General features: G+C 31.3%; 1 protein-coding gene across 1 annotated transcript in view; it reads right to left on the reverse strand.

Moving 5' to 3' along the window:
• The window catches only part of LOC110021612 (melanoma-associated antigen 1-like), a 6,243-nt gene that overhangs the window by 1,369 nt on the left and 2,859 nt on the right, over positions 1-2,015 (reverse strand). Inside the window, exons 2-4 of the mRNA XM_020720173.1 lie at positions 1,648-1,800; positions 1,145-1,250; positions 935-1,049 (exon numbers count right to left, since the gene is read on the reverse strand). Coding sequence (XP_020575832.1) covers positions 935-1,049; positions 1,145-1,250; positions 1,648-1,800 — 374 coding nt within the window. The remainder of the gene's footprint in view (positions 1-934; positions 1,050-1,144; positions 1,251-1,647; positions 1,801-2,015) is intronic.

Consider the following 2,015-nt stretch of genomic DNA (forward strand, 5'->3'; position numbering starts at 1 on the left):
ATGATAAAAAAGAAATTACTTAAAAACAGTTCCAAGCCATCCTATCAATATTCTCAGAAGGACTATTATTTCTAAAATGATTAATTAACTCAATTAAAAGTCATCAATTTCCCATCATAATGCTATTCTATTATTTTTCTTGGAAGTAGTTAATCCGAAGCTTCCTTAATATTTAATAGCATGGACATAGCATATTAATCGCAAAATATACTTTTAAAGCTAGTTAATGCATTATAAGAATACTCACATTAAATGTTATAATTTGTTATATAACCATGTTGTATTAGCTAGTTATGCTTACAAAAACTTTGGATTACTAGCAAACATGACAATATTACACCTTGATGTTCGATTTCAATTAAATGATTGAAGAACCTTTCGAGACAATAATCCATAAATAACTTTATCCTTCTCTGAAATAAAGAAATTAAACAAAAAAAAAGTGGGCTCGAAGTTTACTGCACTCAACATAGGTTGGTGAGTTTTATTCCAACCAGCATATTTAATACCAACTCCAACCAAATTGCCAATATCATGAACTCCAATATATCAATAAACAAAAATTGTTAGGTCGCTGCTAAATTTATTTAATTTGCACATCACTTTGATAAGAGTAAACAATGTGATTTACAATTGAAACTTCAAAGGCTCATTAGATTGGAAACAAAACATAGCAATATGCATTTTATTTTTCATCAAGATATAGCACTGCAAAAATTATCGCAAGGAGGTATATTCATAAAAGATATTCAGAAAAGGAGGCAAGAAGGGGCAAAGTTACATACACCTACCCATTCCTACAACTCTCTAATTGGCCAAAACATCGTGCACCAGGTTATACTTTACCTACTTAGGCTAATCTTCACATATAAAATGATATTATTTCACACATTCTAGGAATTAGATAAATAGAATAATGATCTAAGGAATTTACCTCGACTATGGAATCTTTCAACTTCTTATAAACGGATCCTTCTAATGCTCTCTCAGCAAGCTCATAAACGATAACATTTCCCTCAGGGCCATTAGTTTTCTCTTTCTGTAGAAATCTACATATTTTTTCAAGAAAAAAAAAAGATAGCAGTTTAATATCAAGCAAAAGACGTCTGCATTAAATTTTAGTTGTAACCAAATAGAGGCCAACCTCTGTTGCACAAGCAAGTCCAATGTTTGCTTGGTGTTCCCAAACACTGGATGGTTCTCATCACTCTCACTTAATCCCATCCGTCTTAAATGATGCCAAAGGTTCTCTGCGCGTGGAATAATGAATTAGATTGAAAAAAGACCAAATGTAAATCTATCCATGTAAAACTTTAACTATAAAACCCAAATATTTTGAAAGTAAAATGGAGATAGAGCTGGAGAGTACAGCTTAAAATAATCGGTATTTCGGTAAACTTAAACAAGAATAACCACAATAAGAATAACACAGCTATTTTAATAGAGAAAAACTTTTTTATTTAATCAAATTATTTATTTTATTTGAATAAGTAAAAAAAATAGTAGAGATTACACCAATTATATAACTAGATAAAATTAGCAATGAAAGATTAGACAGGACGAAGAGTGGACCAAAAATATAACCGATAGAAATTGATGCCAGAGCTGAACGTTTTTCCCAGAAATGGTAATGGGGCATTTACACACCTTCGGGGATCTTACCACCAGCGAGATGAATGATGCTGGTCACTACAAATGTAAACCCAGAAAGATGAGATGTCCCCTTGTCTTCAACAAATTTTTTGTAGATATCAGAAGGTAATTGGCTCTCAAGTATATAAGATTTTGTGTCAGCAACACCTGAAAACATTTATATAATTAACAAATTGCTTCAACAATTCTTAACCTAAAGCCTGCAAGAAAGTTCACTTGAAGTGATAGCAACGTCAAGGTGACAATCATGTAGTTGTTCAATAAGGAATGACACTAAAAGATATTGCATTGATTTTATCCAAAATAAGTTTTAAATGAAGTATTATTAAATTGGGGCATTTACATACATACCACCCAATTCT

The sequence above is a fragment of the Phalaenopsis equestris genome, unplaced genomic scaffold (assembly GCF_001263595.1).
Source record: "Phalaenopsis equestris unplaced genomic scaffold, ASM126359v1 Scaffold000136, whole genome shotgun sequence".
NCBI lineage: Eukaryota > Viridiplantae > Streptophyta > Magnoliopsida > Asparagales > Orchidaceae > Phalaenopsis > Phalaenopsis equestris.